The 22,387-nt window shown below is 37.4% G+C and overlaps 1 protein-coding gene across 10 annotated transcripts in view; it reads left to right on the forward strand.

Annotated features, from left to right (window-relative positions):
• Positions 1-22,387, forward strand: part of RABGAP1L (RAB GTPase activating protein 1 like) — a 762,235-nt gene that overhangs the window by 86,347 nt on the left and 653,501 nt on the right. For 9 of the 10 annotated variants that reach the window (XM_023247520.2, XM_023247522.2, XM_023247521.2 and 6 more), the window contains one exon: positions 2,308-2,418. In XM_023247520.2, coding sequence (XP_023103288.1) covers positions 2,308-2,418 — 111 coding nt within the window. Of the gene's footprint in view, positions 1-2,307; positions 2,419-7,140; positions 7,337-22,387 lie in introns of those variants that run through there. The other variant, XM_045049366.1, reaches the window with a different exon arrangement.

A 22,387-nucleotide genomic window follows, 5' to 3' on the forward strand; every position in this document is an offset into this window, starting at 1 on the left:
TATTATGTAAGAATTTTTCCATTAAAATTTCTTAATTAAAATAATTTTTAATAGTACCAATAATATATTGGGTGGTTTGATCATCATTTAACCATTTTCTTCGATTGTATATTTAGAATGTTTTTCTCCTGTTCACAAATAGACAGGTGATAGGATATAGTTATGCTCTTTAACAGCCACTTATGTGCCTTTAATTATTTAAAAAAAAATTTTTTTTTAACGTTTATTTATTTTTGAGACAGAGAGAGACAGAGCATGAATAGGGGAGGGGCAGAGAGAGAGGGAGACACAGAATCTGAAACAGGCTCCAGGCTCTGAGCTGTCAGCACAGAGCCCGACGCGGGGCTCGAACTCACGGACCATGAGATCATGACCTGAGCCGAAGTCGGACGCTTGACCGACCAAGCCACCCAGGCGCCCCTATGTGCCTTTAATTCTAATAAGAATTGTTAGGTAGAGTTTTTTGTCTTTTTTTTTTTTAATAGATATAGAAATTGAGTCTTAGATAAATTGCTCAAGGTATTTTTTCTTTTCAGATAAGATCATGTATCTATATCTGTCTCCCCCCACCCCACCGTGTGTGTGTGTGTGTGTGTGTGTGTGTGTGTGTGTGTGTGTGTGTGTGTATTTAAGTTCAAGTTAGTTAACATACACTGTAGTATTGGTTTCAGGAGTAGAATTCAGTGATTCATCTCTTACATATAACACCCAGTGCTCATCCCAACAAGTGCCCTCCTTAATGCCAATCACCCATTTAGCCCATTCCCACCCCACACCCCACACCCCCAGCAGCCCTCAGTTTGTTCTCTATAGTTAGAGAGTCTCTTTTGGTTTGTCTCTGTTTTTATCTTATTTTTCCTTCCCATCACCCATCTAGCCCATCCCTCACCCAACTCCCTCCATCAACCCTCAGTCTGTTCTCTATCCTTAAGGCTCTTATAGTTTGCTTCCCTCTCTCTCTTTTTGCCCTTCCCATATGTTCATCTGTTTTGTTTCTTAAATTCCACATATGAGTGAAATCGTGGTATTTAAGATAATCTATATTTTAGACACTTAGATTGTCTTAATGAATTCTTAAGAATAGTCAGTCTGGTATAGATGCTGGAGAGGATATGGAGAAATGGGAGCCCTCTTGCACTGTCGGTGGGAATGCACACTGGTGCAGCCACTCTGGAAAACCGTGTGGAGGTTCCTCAAAAAATTAAAAATAGAACTACCCTACGACCTAGCAGTGGTACTGCTAGGAGTTTACCCAAGGGATACAGGAGTGCTGATGCATAGGGGCACATGTACCCCAATGTTTATAGCAGCACTCTCAACAATAGCCAAATTATGGAAAGAGCCCAAATGCCCATCAACCGACGAATGGATAAAGAAGATGTGGTTTATATATACAATGGAATACTACTTGTCAATGAGAAAGAATGGAATCTGGCCATTTGCAGCAATGTGGATGGAACTGGAGGGTATTATGCTAAGTGAAATAAGTTAGGCAGAGAAAGACAGACATCATATGTTTTCACTCATATGTGGATCCTGAGAAACTTAACAGAATACCATGGGGGAGGAGAAGGGGAAAAAAAGAAAGTTATAGAGAGGGAGGGAGGCAAACCATAAGAGACTCTTAAATACTGAGAACAAATTGAGGGTTGGTGGGGGGTGAGGGAGAGGGGAAAGTGGGTGATGGGCATTGAGGAGGGCACCTTTTGGGATGAGCACTGGGTATTGTATGGAAACTAATATATATATAGATATAGATATCTATGTCTATATCTATATATCTATATCTATAGAATAGTCAGTATGGCTGAGGCTAGAATTTAAGTTGCCCCTGATCCATAGCTCTTTTTCCATCTCTTATTTATATTTACTTGAGTTTGTATGTTACAGTTATCTCAAATTGTAGATGTTTTAAAGTAAGCTCTTCTCACTTTGTTTGCCTTGGGTTTCAGTGTGTTAAAGGCTCTTACAACCACACAACCAGCTAAACCAGAATAGTGAGTCTTAAAAAATAATTAAATAAGCTATATTCCTAAATTTGTTAAATTTAGAAACTAAAGTTGAAATGATGTCATTTAAAGAATCTTGGATTTTAACCTTTGTTAAGTAAAATATAAGGCTCTTATAAATCCAATTTAGAAATTAATTAGTGACTTTGTTTTGCTGACTATAACATTGGTAGTTAGCTACTCGGGCAAGATGAGTTTAGCACACCTTAAGAATAAGGGTGCTGGAATTCTAAACTTGCAGTAGATTATTTTATTGTGGTGTTGTACTGATAATTTCTGTTCTTTTTGCATATTTCAGTCCTGTGCCTAAGGATAGAGAGAAATTTTATTTCAAGTTAAAACAAGGAATAGAGAAGAAGGTGGTAATTACAGTGCAGCAACTTTCTAACAAAGAATTAGCTATTGAAAGGTAAGCAGCTTGCTCCTAAATGCTACCAAAAACTTGTATTGACATTGCTGTTGTGTTTCAAGAGACATACTGTTGAATCTCTCAGCTTTATTACTTGCTGTGTCTTTTCACCATACTTCAGTTTCTCCGTGTAAAAATGAGAATGAGAGTCATAATGCTTTACCCACTTCAGTAAGTTAATTGTAACTGGTTTATTGAAAGTCTCAGTTGATGGGAGTGCCTGGGTGGCTCAGTTGGTTAAGCTTCCGACTTTGGCTCGGGTCATGATCTCATGGTTTATGGATTTGAGCCCTGCATCAGGCTCTCTGCTGTCAGCTGAGAGCCTGCTTCAGATCCTCTGTCTCCCTCTCTGCTCTTTCCCCTTTCTCATTCTCTCTCTCTCAAAATAAATAAACATTTAAAAGATGGTTAAAATGGTAAATTAAAACAAAATCGCAGTTGATGGGGGAAATAAACATGATTCCCCCTCCCCCCCACCCCGTGCCAGTAATAACTACTTCAGCTCTGTTTGGTCATATCCCTTTTTCCTGCTGTCCCTTATTTACATGTAGGACAAATACCTTAAATTCTCAATCATCTCTGATAATTAAAAAGTACATTTAGTTATTGGACTTTCAGGGGCTTAAGAAAAATAGATACATATCTTTTAAATATATAAGTATACACACAGACACACACATACACACACACAAATGTGTGTGTGTGCATTTACATATTTTATGTATATATTTGAACATGTAAAAACAAAACAAAATCTTGTAGGACAAAAGGTCCTATAAACAAAGAAGAACAAATGATAGTTGTAGAAAAAGTATTTGTACTGTAGATGACAGATGAAGGCTAATGTCTATAATATACATAAATTTCTTAATTTGTAAAAAAAAAAACAAATAAAAAGCAAGAATCAACAAATCACAGGAAAGCTATTCACATGGCTAACAAACATATGTATGTAAAGATGTCCCAATTCACGAATAGAGAGGGAAATGTAATTAAGGTAGCAGTAAGATACCACATTGGCAAAAAGAACACGTCAGGCTGGTGGGAATATGGGGGAAGGGGTAAAGTGTGTATATATCCCCTTTTTGAGAAACAACCTGGCAACATCTATAAAAGTAAACAAAACAAAACCCAAATCTATAGTTGCATGCATCAGTCTCCATTCTAGGGAATCTATTCCATTAAAAATAAAAGTACCACTGTCGAAGGACATATTTCTGAGGGTGTTTATTACAGCCCTTTTTATGGTGATAAAAAGCCAGAAACAAAAACAAATGCCTGTTCACTTGGTTTCTAGAAGTGGGAGCAATTGGTGACAGTCATAAGAGAAAGAAAAGCCTCTTCATCAAGATTGCCGTAGACTCTGACTCCTCCCTCCCCATCTGTAGACTAGGATGAAGGCGGGAGCCAGTTGAGGTGCTGGCTGATGGGATCATGGTCACCGCTGTCCCTCTCAAGTGTAGGAGAAGGTGTCTGGCCCCCAATTATCTGCAGCTTTCTTTAGAATGTCAGGAATTTAGCTGTGCTTTGTTCCCATCCTTGGGTTTAACTGCTGGTATCCAGATAACAGGAAAAGTTCTGCTGTATAATTCTCTCTTATAGTTGTCATCTTTTTTCCTTTCTTAGTGGTAATAAAAAAATAATTTTGAGTCATACAAGTTCATGAAACATAGCTAAAGATTAAAGGTATTATTGACTTTGAATATTTTAGTCCTAAAAGAATGATGATGAGAATGTGTTGTTAACAGTAGCTCTAGCAATGTTTGAATCTTTTTATTTGGAAGTATGCAATTTCAAACCTACAGACAGACCCACATTATTGTTTTTCTGAACAATTTTATTCCTATATAATTCCTTAGGAAATGAGTATTTCCTAAAAATAAGGATACGGATATCTATTATATAAGCACATTATTTGTAGCAACTTCTATAAATTTAGCATTCCTAGAATACTTTTTTAAATTTAGCATTCATACAATACTTATTTATATATTTTAGAGAGGGGGGAGGGGGAGGGAGAGAACACAAGTAGGGGAGGGCCAGACAGAGAGGGAGAGCGAGAAATCCAGAGCAGGCTCCACACTGACAGCGTGGAGCCCTATGTGGGGCTTGAACTCACTGTGAAACCATGACCTGAGCTGAAACCGAGAGTCAGACGCTTAACTGACTGAGCCATCCAGGTGCCCCGTATACAATGCTTTGTCTTTAACCTACCATTTGTCTCCAGTTTTGTCACTTATCTCAGTAGCGTCCTTTTTTCCTCCAGCTCAGGATTTACACTAGGGTCAGATATTGCATTTAGTTGCCATATGTCTTTGGCTTTCATTAATGTGGTAATATTTCCACAGCCTTTCTGTGTTGCTTATGACATGGAATTTTTGAAGAATACATCCATTTTCCCACTTTTTAATGTAACATTACTAATTTGGGGTTTATCTAATATTACCTTGTGATTAGATCCAGATTACTTCTTGCTCCATAGGTGATATTGTCTCCTTCATAGTGGATTGCATTTGGAGGTGCCTGATAACTATCTGTCCCTCCCTGGTGATATTAATTTTGGTTGCGAAAATGTGATTGTGAAAATATCTGATTTCTCCACTGTAATTCCCCTTTTTCTCCCCCCTTGCAACAAATAAGCAGTCTGTAGGGAGATGAATGAAAATATCCTACTTCTCATAAACATTTTCTTAAGTTAACATTCATTCAAATTCTTGTCTGATCTTATCTTTACTGTGAGGAATGCAAAATTAGAACTTTCAATCTCCTGCACCTTCTTGGTAGTTTAGCAGTCAGCCCTAGGCATTCTAATGTAAGCCAAAGATCTCCCTTCTCTTCCACTTATTTATCTGTTTATTATTGGTATAGACTCTTGAATTTCTCTCCTCCCCCCCTGCAGTGCTTTATAATTCACTACAGAACTTAATTATCTTGGTGATCATTGTCCAGAATTTGCCACTGGGAGTCCCTTCACACCCTATGTCTTTACCTTTCCGGCATAACAAAAGGCAGCTTTCCATTTAATAAGTTTGTAGTAACACAGGCAAAGAAGTATTAGGTGTTGAGTAATTTAACTCTTAATAATCATTATTAAAAATCTTGGAGTTTTATGGTGAAATGGTATGTTCTGTCTCTGCTATAGGCCTGTGCCCTGCTTGTTGTGTTAGGCAGTCCTTCCTTTTCCCAATGAGAAACTCTCAAGTTTGGTCAACTTGAGTATAGAAACATTGATGATTATAGGTAAAATAGTTGAATGCCTGCTTATAATGTTTTCTTCATTAGCTTAATTAAACATTTACACATGCTTTATACATATATTATGCAAAATAATAACTTAGAAATGGGGCATTTTGCCCACTCTCATATTCGTAAGACAATTTCATTCAGACTGAATAATCTTCAACATCGATTTCTTCATCATCATGCTTTTTGAGTAATTTTAAGGGATTTTTACAGAGCACATTATCTCAAGTTCTGCTTAAGTTGTTTGAGATAAGCCCTTTTTTTGATCAGTATATATTGCTCTTATTAGATATTTGGGGTGCTTGGGTGCATCAGTCGGTTAAGCATCTGACTCTTGATTTCAGCTCAGGTCATGGTCTCACAGTTTGTGGGATCAAGCCCCGTGTCAAGCTCCATTCTGGCAGTGTGGAACCTGTTTGCGATTCTTTCTCCCTCTTTCTGTGTTCCCCCCCCCACTTGAGCTCTCTCTCAAAATGAATAAACATTAAAAAAAAAAAAAAGAAATTTTACCTAAGCCACAAGTGCCCGTTTGTATAGAATTAGGAATTAAAAACAAAACAAAACAACTCATTCCATATATAACCACTTACTATATTGGTTTTATTTTAATATAGTTAATCTTGATGGTATTATCTAACAACTCTGGGTTCATATATCTGGCATTAATTACTAAACCCATGTTAAGTTTCTTTACTTTTTTCTTTTTTCTTTTCTTTTCTTTTCTTTTCTTTTCTTTTCTTTTCTTTTCTTTTCTTTTCTTTTCTTCTTTTCTTTCTTTTCTTTCTTTTCTTTCTTTTCTTTCTTTTCTTTCTTTTCTTTCTTTCTTTTACCACGTTTTGTCAGATGACCTCTATAAATACCCAAACTAAAATTGACTGAGATTGCTTTAGGCTAATGGTTCTCCAAACAATACTTTGTTCAGCATAACACACAGAATTTCCTGTGATATTGGAAATTTTGTTACTACTTGGATTTGTATTTTTTGGAAAAAGAAACTTGCCTTTTATTAGATTATATGTAGCATTTCATGTGTTTAAATTATAAAATGTAAATGGTGGAATTTAAGGTAATCCACCAGGTGGCAGTCTTGTCAAGAGGATTAACACCTCTGAATCTTAAACATAGTCTTAAACAAAGTTTGTCATATAAAGACATTGATGTGAAAAAAATCAGATTACATCATTTTGGCTTATCTTCTGAAAGAGAAAATGATATATTGTTTTTAAAAACAACTTCTCATTGTGTAAAATTTCCAACATATGTGAAAGTACAAAGAGTAATATATTGAACCTCAGTGTACCCATCACCTACCCCAAATGCTAATTTTCAAGATTTGGGCTTTTTTTTTTTTTTTTTAATATTTTTATTCTGAAAGAGTCCATTTATCTGTGTATTCAAGGGTTCAAGCCTTCTTCCTTTGTAGATATTAAACAAATTATACTGAGATTATCTTTCTTGACTTCTTTGAAGGCAAATACTATGTCTTTTATTTCAGAATCTCCAACATCTAGCACATTGCTAGCAACACAGAACTTTGTAGTTAGCTACTTAATCCTTACTTAGCACTTGCTGTGCTGGGCATGGTTCTCGGTGTCATTTATGAGGTGTAGCTACTATTATCTTCACTGTACATTTGAGGAAACTGAGGCACAGAACGGTTCAATAACCTGCCCAGGTAATACAATTAATATTTGAATTAAGTCTGTCTTATATCAGAATAAAGAACTTGTTGAAAAAAATGAATAAAAGGTATATAAAAATTTTATACAGTATCGACCAAACTCATTGTTACATTGAGGGACACTGCACCTGATAGAATCCTACCTTGTTTAGAGAAGATGTGAAAACTTCTTTCATATCTTGAAAATTTCTAATATTCTTTTGCTTTTTTTCCATGACCCATGTTACATTTTACATATTGAGCTTTATTTAGGAACTGTACATGAGAGAGAAAATAGTAACAGACAACAATCATTGAGCACTTACTACGAGATGGCCATGGTACAATTATCATAATGACGTATGAGGAAGGTTTTATAATTATTACCACATTTTTGCAGACGATGAAACAGGTTTCAGGAGGTTAAGTAACCTTGGTCACTTGGCCAGAAACTGGTAGAACCAGGGTTTAAACCAAAGCCAGCTGGTTCCTGAGTGTGTACTCTAAAAGACTAAAGGCTGTACCCTACTAAATCTTGATTGTACACTAAGCTGAAAATTAAACCAGTTAGAAAATAAATGAACTGGTATTCTTTGTTGTATTTCTAGCAGAATTGGAAAATGAGAATAGAGATGTGGGGGTGTCCAAGTGATTACTCAGTGACTTCAAACTCAGGGGCACCATGTCCTGGGAGAAAAGCTGATTGATTTGTAGAAGAGAAAACCAACAATAACAACTGAAGGGAGGAAGCAAGATGATTGCCCTCTTAGATGTGTGAGAAGAGCAAGACTGAAACCCAATTATTGTAAGCCCCCAGTTGTAAATGTTAAAGTGTGCAGATTTGACCAGGCCGTGCTCTTCTGGTGTTTCCAGAGCAGAAATGGCAATCATCTCTATGCCCGACCAGCTGAAATTTCTGTGGTTTTTGGTATTACCACAAGTAGAAATACTGCAAAAAAAATTTCTTGCAAAGTACTGAATTGATACGGATTTTTAAAGCTTTATCTCGTGTTTAAGATACACTGTTACTAGCACTATTACATAGCACCCACCTCGATGCTTTGAATAGGTGGTTGGTTACGTGTCATACTCGCGAAGTGAGGGGGAAGTGTTTCAGTTTTTGTTGTGTTAATTTTCTGACTGGTTGATTTTTGCCAAGTACTCTTATTTTGTAATAAAATTCAGGGCAGTAATACAATATACGCTTACAAAATGGGTCTCCATAAAATTCCCTAACAAGAAGTGGAATTCTAATGATGTTAATTTCAGGCCTTGTGGAAGGTTAGTTGGGAAGAGATTTTTGGCTTCAGGGTTTATATCTTTCGAATCACCCTGTTCCCAGGGATCTGCCCTGATGCTTTGCTGTGTGAATCAAAATGAAATATGGATATAGCAAGTAAAGGATGATTATTAGGTTTGTTATGAACATATAACTCTGTTTGTACTGAGTAACGTAGACCACACTGCTAGAAAGAAAGGATTTGCATGAGTCACTTTGATCCTAATATTGGAGAATACATCCGTTACACATACATTAAAAAATACATAACACATCATTAACAGAAGGTAGTTTGATCATTTGTGGAGTAATTCAGAGATGTGCTTGTTTTGGTAGTATATCCTTCTTCACTTCTTAACTTGTGCTTGCTGGCTTGCAGCAAAAACCATATAATGAGACACTGAAGTGTTAAGTACCATACGGCATAGCGTGAGTGATTGAGAGGTACCTTTCCTTGTGTTATTTTCTTGAGGAAAAGATTTCCAAGTTAAGGAGTATTAAAAAAAACTAAACAAGGCAAAACAAAACCAACCACCTGGGGCTCTTTTCTTCTTTCAGCACAATTTTCTAATATGATTTGATAATCACTAATGTAGGGGAATGGTAGAACTTCCAACTGTTTATTACATTTGGGCTGATCTAATTTCACATTTGATCATTCTGACGGCCTTTTGCTGGGTTTACCTAGCACTTATTTTTACCTTCATTCTAGCAAGTTACAATTTTATTTAGAAAGAAGCTCAAGTCACTGACTTTAGGTTGCGTAGATGTTAGTTTGATTTCCATCTCTTATTCTTTTATAGAAATTAGTGTACCTATGAAACCTGTCAACAAAATCAAGATATTTTAAGATTTTATTAAGAGGTTTTAAGATTTCATTTTTCAAGTAATCTCTACTCCCAGTGTGGGGCTTGAACTTATAACCCTGAGATAAGAGTTGTACACTCCACTGACTGAGCCAGTCAGACACCCTAAGACCTTTAGATGTTGTAATAATTTTTCTTGGAGGACATCATTCTCCTCCATCCTGAAATGAGAGAAAATTAGTGGGGTGACCCAAAGTCTGCATAATATTTTAAAAAGACGTTCTATGAACATTTGTTCTCTTTTGGTTTTCTTTTAAGGCAGTCGAAAGATAACTTCCTTTTTCCTTAGGAAAATAAGGTATATTTATACAAAAAACCTTTCAGTGTTCTCTGATATTTATTTCAAGTGACAATCGGTAAAGAACTATTGGCATTGCCAGTAGAACATTGGAAGCTTCTGTCTCGCAGTCTTTGGACTGGAACTTGTAATTAGGACAGAATTTTCAGTATCTTCCATTGCTGGCATGCGGTAGAGGGAAGTGTCACTATAGAAGTATGTATATAATGCTATTACTTTTTCAGCATTGTATTTTAAGAGTTCTTTTTTTAAATATTAGCAGTGAAAACATATTCCATAGCATGTTTTTATAAGTTGAACTGTTCTAGATGTCTTGGAATTCATCTTTAAATGAATTTTAAAATTAGAGATAATTACAGACTCACAGGAAGTTACAGTTATAGTAGAGAGGCTGCATATACACTTCCTCCAGTTTCCCCCAATGGTAACATCATACATAATTATAGTGCAGTATACAAATTAGAAAATTTACATTGGTACAGTCTATAGATCTCTATCGGAGGGAGCATTTTTTGAATCCTTTTGTAAATCATACTGTTCTTTTATAACATAATAATTTCTTAATTATTTTTCTAGTGGTGAGAGATTTTTAATTAGTTTTCTTTAACTTAAGGTGAGCATTCAAGGTAATTAGGGACAGAGGGGCTCCCAGGTCCTGCTGAGGAGAGTTCCAGGTTGCTCAAATGTGTGTTTTTTTTTAAATTGAAATATATTTGACGTTATGTAAATTTAGCGTGTATAATATGTTGGTTTGATGTATTTATATTGTAATATTATTGCCTTTGTAGTAATAGCACCTCTGTCACCTCACGTAATTGTTATTTCTTTTTCATAAGATCTAGTCTCTTAGCAAGTTTGATTATAATACAATATTACTGTCTATACTTATGTATTGTACATTAGATCTCTAGGACTTATTTACTGCTAGTTGCAAGTTTGTGTCCTTAAACAACATCTCTCCTATTCCCCCACTTCCCGGCCCTGGGAAAGTGAAAGCCCTTTTAACTGCCTGTTTTCGTGAGTGTGGTTCTTTTAGATTCCACATGTAAGTGATATCCTGCAGTATTTCTCTGTCTGACTTAATGTTAGTTAACACAGTTTGCTCAAGTTCCCTGTTGTTGAAAATGGCAGGATTTCTTTTTTTCTCATGGCTGAATAATATTCCATTGTACCTATATATACCACATCTTCTTTATCCATTCATCCATTGATGAGCTTTTAGGTTTTTTCCATATTTTGGCTATTGTGAATAATGTTGCAGTAAACTTGGGAGTGCATGTATCTCTTTTATATCCTATTTTTATTTTTTTATATCCTATTTTCATTTCCATTGGGTATATACTCAGAAATAGGATTGCTAGATCATATGGTAGATCTATTTGTAATTTTTTGAGGAGCATCCATATTTTTCCATAGTGGTTAAACCAAGTTACATTCTCAGCTTACATTAGAAAATGCTTTTTTAAAAAATGTATTGATATAAGAATTTTTGGGTGCTAACATGAGTATTAAGTAATCAGGAGAAGTGAGTATTTTAACTATATCCTATGCCAGTTACCAATTTATTGCCTCTTGGTTCCAGATCTACCCTCTTACCTTATCTACTTATGTATTTCTTCTTTGCGCAAGCACAATATTGAATTGAGCCAGTAGAGGGTGCTAGAGAGACACTGCAAAAGAAGGGTCTTCTCTTTTATGGTTCTGGTGCGATGTGGTGGTTGTTTCTTGCTCTAGCTGTAGGTTCTGGGATGTCCAGTGGTGCTGTGCTCCAGCTGTGCAGCCAGTGCATGCACTCCCTCCTCGAGCTCATAGTTCTAGTCCTGGTTCAGCAAGATCTTCCTGTGGACCTCCAGACACAGACACTGTGGACTTCGGGCCCTACACCATTCTGCCAGTGAGCTGGCTCCAGGAGTTCTGATTTCCTTTATTTTTACTTGCCTACCTGCACCCAGTGGGCTGTGTCCTGCTTGCTTGTGGTCCAGCTTTGCCTGGGCAGTCTAGCAAACTTTGCCATCTACTGTGCTACAGTCCTACCTTTTGTAGTAAGCTGTTAGAATACCAGCTTTAGGGAGAGGATCCTCCTTGCAGGTTTGCTCTTTCTTGGTGTTCTCTCCCTCAGCCTTAGGGTATTCTTTAGAATTCTCTTTATAGTTACTCTCCTATTATAGTTAATAATTCCTTATAGTAAACTTTCCCTGTTCAAATTACTGTATTTTCTTTCCTAATTGGATTTCAATTGACTAATTGAATTAGTACCTAATAAAATCAACCAGTCCCATAAAGTTTCAAATACATTTCTGGGAACTGGGAAGAAAGTGGCTATTTTAGATATTTTTTTTTTTTTGGTGTCATAATAGTAATAATGACAAGAATTAAAAACTAATGATTTCTACCCTATGTCCATTTCCATCCCGAGTGTTTAATGCACAGTTTTTTTTAATACAAAAGAAGTCCTATAAAGTAAATTATCCTTTGGGTTAAATTTCTTAGTGTGTGGGGGAGGAAGCATGTTATTTTGCAGGGTGTCTTGGTATTCTTCCTAAAGCCTTATTCAGTTTGACTCCTCTGTATGATGTTTTTTGGTGGGGAGGGGCAAGGAGAGGTGTTAAGTATCTATAGATATAATTATTTTACATTACTAGTAAGCATTATTTAAGTACTAATATTTTGTCCTTTATAATGGCAGTTCAGTTTTTTTTTTTTTAAGATCTTTGGTTCATTTGAAGAGGGAGGAAGAACTACATAAAATGTTATTTTTGTATAGGAGAACATTAGGCAATTAACAAAAGTTAAATAAGTTACATGTGAAATTTTGTATTTGTGCTTTATTGATTTGGTCTTTTCTAACTGTTTTAATAAGTTTACTCACCTTTTTTCTCACATTTTCTTTTTCTTTCTTTCTTTCTTTGAATTTCTTTGAATTTCTTTCTTTCTTTCTTTCTTTCTTTCTTTCTTTCTTTCTTTCTTTCTTTCTTTCTTTCTTTCTTTCTTTCTTTCTTTCTCTTTCTCTCTCTCTCTCTCTCTCTCTCTCTCTCTCTCTTTCTCCTTCCTTCCTTCCTTCCTTCCTTCCTTCCTTCCTTCCTTCCTACCTTCCTTCCTTCCTTCCTTCCTTCCTTCCTTCCTTCCTTCCTTCCTTCCTTCCTTCCTTCCTTCCTTCCTTCTTGTGTGTATGTGCACAGCAGGCAGGGTAGGGGCATAGGGAGAGCAAGAGAGGGAATCTTAAGCAGGCTGGCAGGCTGCCTGCCCAGTGCAGGGCTTGATTATGTGAGGCTCTGCCTTACAACTATGAGATCATGACCTGAGCCAAAATCAAGAGTCAGACACTGAACCAATTGAGCCACCCAGGCACCCCACCTCATGTTCTTTTTCTAAGTGTTACATGTTTTCTTTAAAGTTTATTATATATTTTGGCAAGTTATTTCATTATTCCACTATACTGTAGAAGATTGTTATTTTTTTCATAACTGATCAAAACTTTATATAGCTTGATTCAAGGTTTTTATTTATTTTTTTAAAGTTTATTTATTTTGAGAGAGAGAGTTCAATAAGGGGGGGGGCACAGAGAAAGAGGGAGAGAGAGACTCCCAAGCAGGCTCCATGCTGTCAGTGCAGAGCCCAGTGTAGGGCCTGATCTCACCAACTGTGAGATCATGACCCGAGCTGAAATCAAGAGTCAGGCACTTAACTGACTGAGCCACTCAAGAACCCCTAGTCAGAGAGAGAGAGAGAGAGAGAGAGGGAGAGCGAGCGAGCGAGCAGGGGAGAGGGGCAGAGGGAGAGAATCTTTTTTTTTTAAATTTTTTAAAAATGTTTATTTTTGAGACAGAGAGAGACAGAGCATGAATGGGGGAGGGGCAGAGAGAGAGAGAGACAGAATCGGAAGCAGGCTCCAGGCTCTGAGCCATCAACCCAGAGCCTGACGCGGGGCTCGAACTCACGAACCGCGAGACCGTGACCTGAGCTGAAGTCATACGCTCAACCAACTGAGCCACCCAGGTGCCCCAGAGGAAAAGAATCTTAAGCAGGCTCCACAGTCAGCACGGAGCCTGATGTAGGGGCTTGATCCCATGACCCTGGGATCATGACCTGAGCCAAAATCAAGAGTTGGATGCTCAACTGAGACACCGAGGTGCTCAAGCCTTTTAAATGGAATTGAACTCCTGAGGAATCTATATTATTTTACACACAGATGGCATTGTTTTATATTAAAGTTCTCTTAAAATGTAAATATCAAGATAGGGCTGTATAGAAGAGAGTTAACAAAGTAGGGCCGAAACTGCTATTCCTAAAGGTCTGTTTGTAGGGTTTGTTCTTCTTCTTTTTTTTAGTGTTTGTTTATTTTTGAGAGAGAGAGAGAGAGAGAGAGAGAGAGAGAGAGAGAGAGAGAAAGAGAAAAAAAGAACGTGAGCTGGGAGAGGGGGTGGGAGACACAGAATCTGAAGCAGGCTCCAGGCTCTGAGCTCTCAGTACAGAGCCCAGTGTGAGACTCAAACTCGTGAACTGCAAGATCATGACCTGAGCCGAAGTTGGACTCTCAACCAATTGAGCCACCCAGGCGTGCCCTGTAGGGTTGGTTCTGGAATGGCATCTGGAAACTTGGATTTCGGAGAGGTTCCCACCATTCCCAGAACTGTGCCTAAACTGTACAGCGTGATTTATGCTGAACACTTGCTCTCCTTCTGGAATCTGGAATTTTGTTATGTCCTAGGCAGAGGATGCTTGTATGACCAGCCCTCAGTAAAAACCTTGGATACTGAGTCTCTTACTTGCCCTGGTAAACAACTTTTCTCACGTCTCATCTCATTGCTGGAGGAATTAAATGCATCCTCTGTGACTCCACAGGATGAGGACTCTGAACTTCACCCCTTGTGCCTTTTCCCTGTGCTGATTTTGCTTTGTATCTGTTCATTCTAATAAATCATAGCCATAAATGCAACTATGTGCTGAGTCCTGTGAGTCCTCCTAGCAAATCTTCGAACCTAGAGTGGTCTTGGGGACTCCAACACAAGAGCATTTTGCTATAAGTAGGTTTTCATGCAGGGACCACATCTAAGATTATTATTTCCTTTCTTGGGGATGTATGTATGTGTAGCTTTTATTGATTGTAGAAAATAAGCTTTTGCCTAATTGAAAGTCTCTTTATTGAAGATATAGGACAGCTTTTTCAGACCTTGTCTTTTAGGGAGCAGTAGCATTTGTGAGATGAGGTTATGAGCTAATGCATAGTATATATGTTTTTGGGTTTACAATTTCGCAAATTCGTTAACTGAGAGTGTCTTTGGATACCCAGCAGTAGTTACCTTTCCTCGATGCACTTCAAGTAAAAACTCCTCCACACTCACATAGTCTGTTCGCATTCCTATCCCCCATCAATAATAGGAAAGGGATGCCCAGAATTCCATGTTCCTCTGGTAGTACTGCCCCTTCCTTGACTCGTGCACCCTGGTTGTCCCCAACTGGAGTAAAGCAGGGTATTCCAGAGCTCTGCATGCTCTTGCCACTGTCCTTCTTCCTACCCTCAACCTTTAGCCTCACTGAATTTTGTTTCTGTTTTGGCTGTTTCAGGCCTTGTAAGACATCCAAGACTCTTGGGTTTTCCATCAATACTCAAATCCTGATCCCCACATGACTCTGTATATCCTGTCTTCTGACTCCTGTTGTCCATGTTTACCCAGCTTTTGGGACATTCCATTTTACACTCTGGAACTCATAGTCCATTGTAAGCACAGTTTCTTTAATCTTCAACCTGATTCTGAATGTTGCCTTCACTTTATATAAACTGGGCTTGCCCTGAGTCTACTGCTTCTCAAGTGATGGCTGTTTTCTCTCCTCCCCTGCCTTTGTACCTTGGCCTGGAGATGTGTGAGTATCCTTTGAATGTCCTTGCTTCTTCCAGACTGTTTTCCTCTTCCCTCCTTAGAAACTCACAGCTTCAAATTTGATGCTCTCAGACTTTCCCATCTGCTAGCCTCTATTGTTGCGGTTATCTACACATCCTTGGGATTCCCATCATTCTTTGAAGATTTTAGCTCCTGGCTCACTGTCATTCTCCAATCATTAGGCTTTTCCTAAGTTATAGCAGTTTCACTATCTATATAGATGGTTTTTCTAATAACCTAGCTTCTTAGTTTTTTTGATCTCATTCTCTCCAAAGACCTTTCTTCCTCCCTACTTCAGCCACCTGCTTCAAGGGTCATAGTCTGGAATTTGTCATTACCATTGACTGTACTCCCTTCATAATCTTAGTATCAAGTATCCTACTGTCTGATCAGTGCGTCTTATCTAATTCATTCTCATTTTCTCAATTCCATTAATTATTTGATCTCACTGAGACTAATAATCTATGGTCCTATCATGTTTTACTGTCCCTCACCCACTCACTTCATGATTTTACTTTTTTACTTGTCTCCATCCCAACTTAGATTCCATTATCTACCTTTATAAATGATTCCTTTATATACTCCCACAACTCCCTTGCTCTCTTTTCCGTCTTTCTATTCCTCTGGCATATTCCCATCTCTGGTTAATTCTAGCTTTCTCCTTTGCACCAACACTTGTTATAACTGAATGCAGCTGGGAAAATAAACATATAACCATGCTGATTGGCTTTACTTCAAATTCATGACCACAACCTCAGGTGTACTTTTGTGTTGTTAGCATCCCTATTTCATTTTACTAGACAACCTATTTCATGTCTCTCCTAGGCTATTTCACATCTTCTGTTTAAAAGTGCATCATGTTTTCTACATGTTTACTCTCAGCCAATTATCTCTTCTTGTTTAAGATAATAGAAACAATAATAGAACTTTAGATATTCCTATCACCGTGTCTGCCAATTTATCTCATCTGTACCATATATTCTGCCTTTTCTCTTATTACTTTGGATGAAATGTGCATGCTCTTATGGCAAGCTTTCTTCTTGTATAGATTTTATTCTATGTCTCCTTCTTGATGACATTATTTTAGCTGTCTTTCCTCTACCGCACTTGCTTCTTAGTTACCTCATCCAATCGCTTTAAATATATGACTTCAAATATAATCTATAAATGAATGACTTCTAAATTTTTAATCTCAAACCTGAGGTCTCTTCTGAATTCCAAATTTATATAAATATAGGTCCACAACTTTAGGATCTTCATTTGGCATTCGTTTGTTTGTTTATAGCAGCTTTATTCGTAATTGCCAAAAGTTGGAAGCACCCAAGATGACTTTTAGTATGTGAATGAATAAACAAAGTACATGGAGGCAGTGGAATATTCAGCACTAAAAACAGGTGGCCTATCAAGCTGTGAAAAGAAGGGACCTTCAATGCATATTGCTATGAAAGAAGTCCATCTGAAAAGGCTACTGTGACGCCAAACGTATGACATTCTAGAAAAGGCAAACCTATGGAGACAGTAAAAAGATCGGTAGTCAGGATTTGGAAGGAAGGGAATATTGAGTAGATGCAACATGAAAATTTAAGAGCAGTGAAACCGTTTTGAAACTATCATGGTGGATATAGGCGGTCATTATATACTTGTCAAAGCCCAGAGACTGTACGACACGAAAAGTGAACCCTGTCATGAACTATGGGCTTTGGGTGATCAGGATAAGCCAATGTAGGTTCAACAAATGTACCACACTGGTGCAGGATGTTGATAGTAGAGGAAGGGGTTGGGGCAGTATTTCAGAACCCTGTACTTTCCGCTCAATTTTTCTGAAAGCCTAAAACTACTTAAAAAAGAAATCTAGTAATTCAAACAAAACTAAATTATATTCTGTGTAACTAAATATTTAAAGTAGCAGTAGCAGTCACTTCTTGGCAAACCTGAAGTACAGAGTCCGGACATTTATATCTGTACTCAAGGCATCATCAACACTGAGAATGGCTAGGACACAGCACAGCAGTCACTGGGGTGAAAGTCTGCGTATCTGTGGGCTCTCCACCACTTACTCTTTATTAAGCTATGGCCATCTGAAGGGAATGGTGTTGGTGTGTTCAAACCAGGTCACTTCTCCCTCCCCTCTGCAATGAATTGTTTCATCATTTTCTTATTTCTCTTAGCACATTCAGTGCGTAACATGTTATCTTTTGGGCCTAGGGATGGGAAAGTGCAGGTGGGTAACGGGAAGAGGGAGGTCATCCTTTTGGGAGCGTCAGGCCCGGGCCTGACCTGCATGGAGCTGCAGGCAAAGCCAACATTCTGTCTCTGACAAGAGAGTTCTGCCATGGACCACACACCACTAGACACCAGAGGCTTGCAGCACAAAGATCTCAACAGAAGCAGGAATGGATTATGAATTCACAGCCTTAGATCGTTTGGCTCTTTGCAGTGGTTCTTGACTGTGTTGCCAACATGCCTTCCTGTGCTGAAGTTATCACTTCAACTGTATTAATTTCTTCCTCTTTCTCGCTTTTCTTACAACTTTTCCAAATCCTTCATCTCTTGGCCACCATCTTGCATTTCCTCAGACATGACTGCAGTTTGGCCTTTGGTGATGTTTAGGAATATTCTGGTTTCTTTCAGAGTAAGCATGTTTCTGGAGCCTCACATGAACCTGTATTTTCCGGCCATCGGTACTCAAATTGTTGGCACCAGTTTTGCAGATTGTCCCAAGCCACTTTATCAACTGAAGGCAAATTGGTTGGCAAGGGAAGGATTGGTGTATTACAACAACCATTTTTGGGGAAAATCTTGAATTGTTCATTCATTTGAGGATGATGAACTTTGTCTCAAGTGTCTTCAGGCTGACTTATGAAGTTGAAAAAACACTTAGTTCCATTTGATGTTCTTCATCAGGCTCCTCATTAACTGGAACCAATGTGAGAACCACATTTTCTTCCTCTAATGTTGCCTCAGAGAAATTCTTGTTTTCATAATTTGCGACTTTTCTAGGAGCGTTCAGAGGAAGGCAAAGCCAGTAATGTTAGGATATCTTCTGCTCACTCCTTTCACCTCTTCATTTAGCATTTTAAGGTTATTTGTTCAAAACTCAAACTCTTGATTCCCAACCCTGTTCCAGACCTGTTCCTCCCATAGTCTCCCCTGTCTTACCAATTTGTAACTTGATCCTTCCATTGACTCAGGGTGAAAAACTTGGAGTCAGATCTTTCTTCCTGTACACCTAATTCCTCAGTAAATCATATCAGTTCTACTGCCAACTATATAAAGATAAAACTCCAGATGGAAGAGATAAAACAAAAATGTATCAATAGACATGGAAGAAAGTGTAGATGAAATAAAGAGTAGAAGAAAAAAAGGAAGTGAAATTAATAGCTGGGAAAAAAAAAGCAGGGAGTCCAGATGGAATCACTATTATTCTTTATATATATAAAATATATTTTATGCTTATATATACTTTGCATTTTATATTATATATATTTAAATGTTTATATATATACATATTTAAATGTGTGTGTGTGTGTGTGTGTGTGAGAGAGAGAGAGAGAGAGAGAGAGAGAGAGAGAGAGAGAGAGAGGAGACTTGAGGTGGGCTCTGTCCTGACAGAAGAGAACCCAGTTCAGGGCTTGAACTCATGAACTGTGAGACCATGACCTGAGCCAAATTCAGATGCTTAACCACTTAACCAACTGAGACACCCAGGTGTCCCTGGAGTCACTTATTATTCTTAGTAAAATTTGCTGAAGTTGTGTATGTTTTACATTTTCTCATATAATTGATTTTATAATTTTTTGCTGATCTTTGTCTCTACCTACATTTGATTTACCTTTGTGTAGGAGAAAACAAGCCCTTGTTAACCAGTAGTAGCTAGGGGGAAAATTTTTATTTTTTTCCATGCTTTGTGAGGTTTTTGAATTGTGTTTACAGGTGTATTCAGGTACATCCAATTATAAAAATACTTGCAGTTTTGCTTTTATTTTTCTTCCTATATCTGGTATATGCAAAAGCCTAAATAATGTATCATTATCCAGATTTCTTGTATTATTCCTACTGAATAGTAAAGCAAAATAATTGATTTACTAAATGTTTTTAGCAGTGATTAGGCCAAGTGTTAGATTTTGAAATTTATTGGTTTGTTTTAATAATTTTTTAATTTTATATTTTCTATCTGACTATAGCTAAGTTCTCTTTTTATATTTGAAAGGTGTTAGTAAAAGTATTTATATTTGAAAATGGTTCTGCATTTCAAATTTCAATCCATTATAATGTGGGAGTTACTGCCCCTGGATGGTATGTTTGGAGGTTGTTGTATGTCCTTGAAGTTTACTGGTTGATAATTTAAACAAGAGAAGAAAAAGACCTAAAAATATTACCTCTTCTTTAATAGCCTCTTTGTAGATTAAATTCTGTGTACGAGTAGCAAATCTAAAGCAATCCTAAGTATCTATTTTAAATTATTTTTTTCCTAGTAATTAGTCCTAGTGTTCCAGGTAATCTTAGGGGGAAAGTAAAAATTTCCCACCTGAAGATTGGAAAGAAAAGAGCAGCCAGTGTTTTAAACCTGTTTTGCTTACAAGTATAAAACTTAATGGAGAGACTTCTTCCTGTGACTGATGGCATTGAAGCTAGTAAAGTTCTTAAGATCACAACTGTGGAGTCTTTGATCTGGATTTGGATCCTGGCTCTACAGTGACCTTGGCCAAGTTATTTAACTTGTCTGTGCTTCAGTTTCTAATGTGTAAGTTGTGAATAATACCTCTTAAGAATTTGGAGAGGAAAAAATTGGGTAATACCTGTGAAGTATTTGGAATAGTCCCTGACTCAGAATAAATGCTTAATAAATACTTTTTGTTATTACTGTTGGTGGTATTATCACTAGTACCACAATCATGATCGCTACTGAGACTGTTTTGAGTGAGAAGTGGAAATCAGAGTAGCCTGCAGAATCGGAGTAGACTGCTACATGAGAAGGCAAAGCTGTGGCTAGATTTTTTAGAACTTAGGTGTATAGACAAGGAGGCATTATTTTACAGTTATGATAATGCACAAATTTATGTTACTTTGGTTTAGTTAAATAACATCAGTCCTATAGCCACGTGGTTCACATTTTTGTCACCATGGTATATTAATTTTGAGTAATTGTAGAAAGTGAAAACTTTGCTGTTAACTCTTCAGTGCACTGTCACTACATAAGTACAGGATCAGTGACCAGTCACATCACTTCATTCACATTCTGTTGATAGTGGTCACAGCGTATCTGTTGCTTAGTTAACTCTCAGACCACAGAGTGTGTTGTTGTGTTGCTCCTTACCACTCAGTGGGAAACCTCCCGAACATTTCACAAAAATGGATAATTGAAAGAGTTGGCCAACAAAGATCAAAGTGCAGGAAAGAAATGGAAAGTGGTAATGTGGAAAGTGAAATTTCATGCAATCTTAGAAGATTTGGAAATGGTGACAGCAGAACGAGAACAGGACGAGACCTAAGCCCCATGTGAAGCTGTGGTATGAGCCGTTCTGAAAAAGTCTGACGGACTCTGATGGACTCCATCATCTTTAAGTTCAGTAGGAATAGAAAGGTGCTTATGGTTGAAATGAAGCATTTACTTCTACTTTGGATGAAGACGGCAACAAAAACTAAAATTCTAGTTAGTTTTGCTAGCGTTTAAGCCAACATCTAGTTAGTTTTGGTAGCGTTTAAGCCAACATTTGAAGTTAGTTGCCACATTGAATGGGCAATGAACGATAATTACAGGACTGGAGACGATGCAGTTTCTTAGCTAAGTTTTGGAAGAAATATGGTAGAAGCATGCTGTTAAAAACATTCATGCATCATGACAGGAAGCAGCAGTGAATAGTATGCATGTGGCATGGCAGAACCTTTAGTGCCCTGTACAAATAACTCTGCGGGATTTGAACAGGACGTAGATGGAATTAGAAAGGAATAGGACCACGGGAATGTTGACATTGCCACTATTCAGTGGAATCTAGATAGGCAGGCAGAGGATTAATCTAGCAGCATAAATAAAGTGGTTGTGATGAAAAGGATGAATGTCGCAGAGGAGGTGATGCCAGCAAAAGCTTCACATTAAAGGAGCCCTCAGAGACCTTTCATAACATTAAAAGTGCAAAGGAGAAAATATTGGAAGCTGATTCAGACTTAGAAAGGAACGTGAGTTCCTCAAAGAAAAGACGCTTACCCCATGTTGTGAATTGTATGAGAGGAAAGCAAGCACTGTTCAAGCTAGTCTTAATAATTGTTTCCAAAGAAGCAAAACACCTTAATTGTCAACGTTTCTAAGCGCTTTAAGTTACAAGGGGCTAAATAAGTTTCACTTTTTTTTCTCCATTTCTTTATATACTTAAAACTGACAGTAAAGAGTTTTTTAAAGTTTTGACAAAACAACAAAAAAGTTGTTTGCAAAACAATCATAATTTTTTCCATTGATTATAACATCGCTTTGTACAGTTTTGGCTTGTGTGGTTATTTTAATCGTTCCCCGTACTGTGCGCAGTGAGGAATACCTGTGTATCTATCTCTACTTCATCCCTTTAGTCAGGGAAAAGCAATCCCAACATTTCTCACCTGGAAGACTTTTCCAACTATCTTTTTTTTTAACTTCTTTAGTGTGAGACTGGGATTCCAGTTTTTTCAGAATTTAGCTTGTAGTGTGTTTGTATATTCTGAAAATAAATCTAATTGACTTACAGCTTTTCTTTGTATTTCTGTTTACCTCCT

This window comes from Felis catus, chromosome F1 (genome assembly GCF_018350175.1).
Source record: "Felis catus isolate Fca126 chromosome F1, F.catus_Fca126_mat1.0, whole genome shotgun sequence".
NCBI lineage: Eukaryota > Metazoa > Chordata > Mammalia > Carnivora > Felidae > Felis > Felis catus.